Source organism: Galeopterus variegatus, unplaced genomic scaffold (genome assembly GCF_000696425.1).
Source record: "Galeopterus variegatus unplaced genomic scaffold, G_variegatus-3.0.2 Scaffold13981, whole genome shotgun sequence".
Taxonomy (NCBI): domain Eukaryota; kingdom Metazoa; phylum Chordata; class Mammalia; order Dermoptera; family Cynocephalidae; genus Galeopterus; species Galeopterus variegatus.
Genome location: NW_007740092.1, coordinates 10,799 through 11,710, shown reverse-complemented (window position 1 = coordinate 11,710; position 912 = coordinate 10,799). Strand labels below are relative to the sequence as shown.

The following is a 912-nucleotide window of genomic DNA, read 5'->3' as shown; positions in this document are numbered from 1 at the left end:
AAGGCTTTGCCACACTCATTACATTTGTAAGGTTTCTTTCCAGTATGAACTCTCCGATGATTTGTAAGGCTTGAAGGATACCTGAAGACCTTGCCACATTCATTACACTTATAAGGTTTTTCTCCAGTATGGATTACCTGATGGATAGTTAGCTTTGAATCTGTATGAAAGGCCTTGCCACACTCATTACACTTGTAAGGTTTCTCTCCAGTATGAATTCTCCAATGCTTTGCAAGATGTGAATTTCGAGTGAAGACCTTGCCACATTCATCACATTTGTAAGGTTTTTCTCCCGTATGAATTCTATGATGAATTTCTAGACTTGAAGACTGACTGAAGACCTTGCCACATTCATCACATTTGTAAGGTTTTTCTCCCGTATGAATTCTATGATGAATTTCTAGACTTGAAGACTGACTGAAGACCTTGCCACATTCATCACATTTGTAATGTTTTTCTCCCGTATGAATTCTATGATGAATTTCTAGACTTGAAGACTGACTGAAGACCTTGCCACATTCATCACATTTGTAAGGTTTTTTTCCAGTATGAATTCTCCGATGATTTGCAAGATGTGAATTTTGAGTAAAGACTTTGCCACATTCATTACACTTGTAAGGTTTCTTTCCAGTATGAACTCTCCGATGATATGTAAGGCTTGAAGGATAACTGAAGACCTTGCTGCATTCATTACATTTATAAGGTTTTTCTCCAGTATGGATTACCTGATGACTTACAAGTCCTGAAAGATGACTGAAAACCTTGTCACATTCATTACATTTGTAAGGTTTTTCCCATGTGATTGCTTTTTGTTGTTGTGTGAGTAATGAAGAATAGATAAAGTCATTCCTATATTTTTTAGAAATGAGAGTTTTGACACTGGAACAAACTCCTTGTACTGGTGAAACTGAA

The 912-nt window shown here is 36.5% G+C and overlaps 1 protein-coding gene across 1 annotated transcript in view; it reads right to left on the bottom strand.

Moving 5' to 3' along the window:
* Window positions 1-907, bottom strand: part of LOC103581805 (zinc finger protein 347-like) — a gene marked incomplete at its 5' end in the record, with an annotated part of 3,698 nt that extends 2,791 nt beyond the window's left edge. The window contains 1 exon segment of the mRNA XM_008563551.1: window positions 6-907. Coding sequence (XP_008561773.1) covers window positions 6-907 — 902 coding nt within the window.
* Between the last annotated feature and the right edge of the window lie 5 nt (window positions 908-912).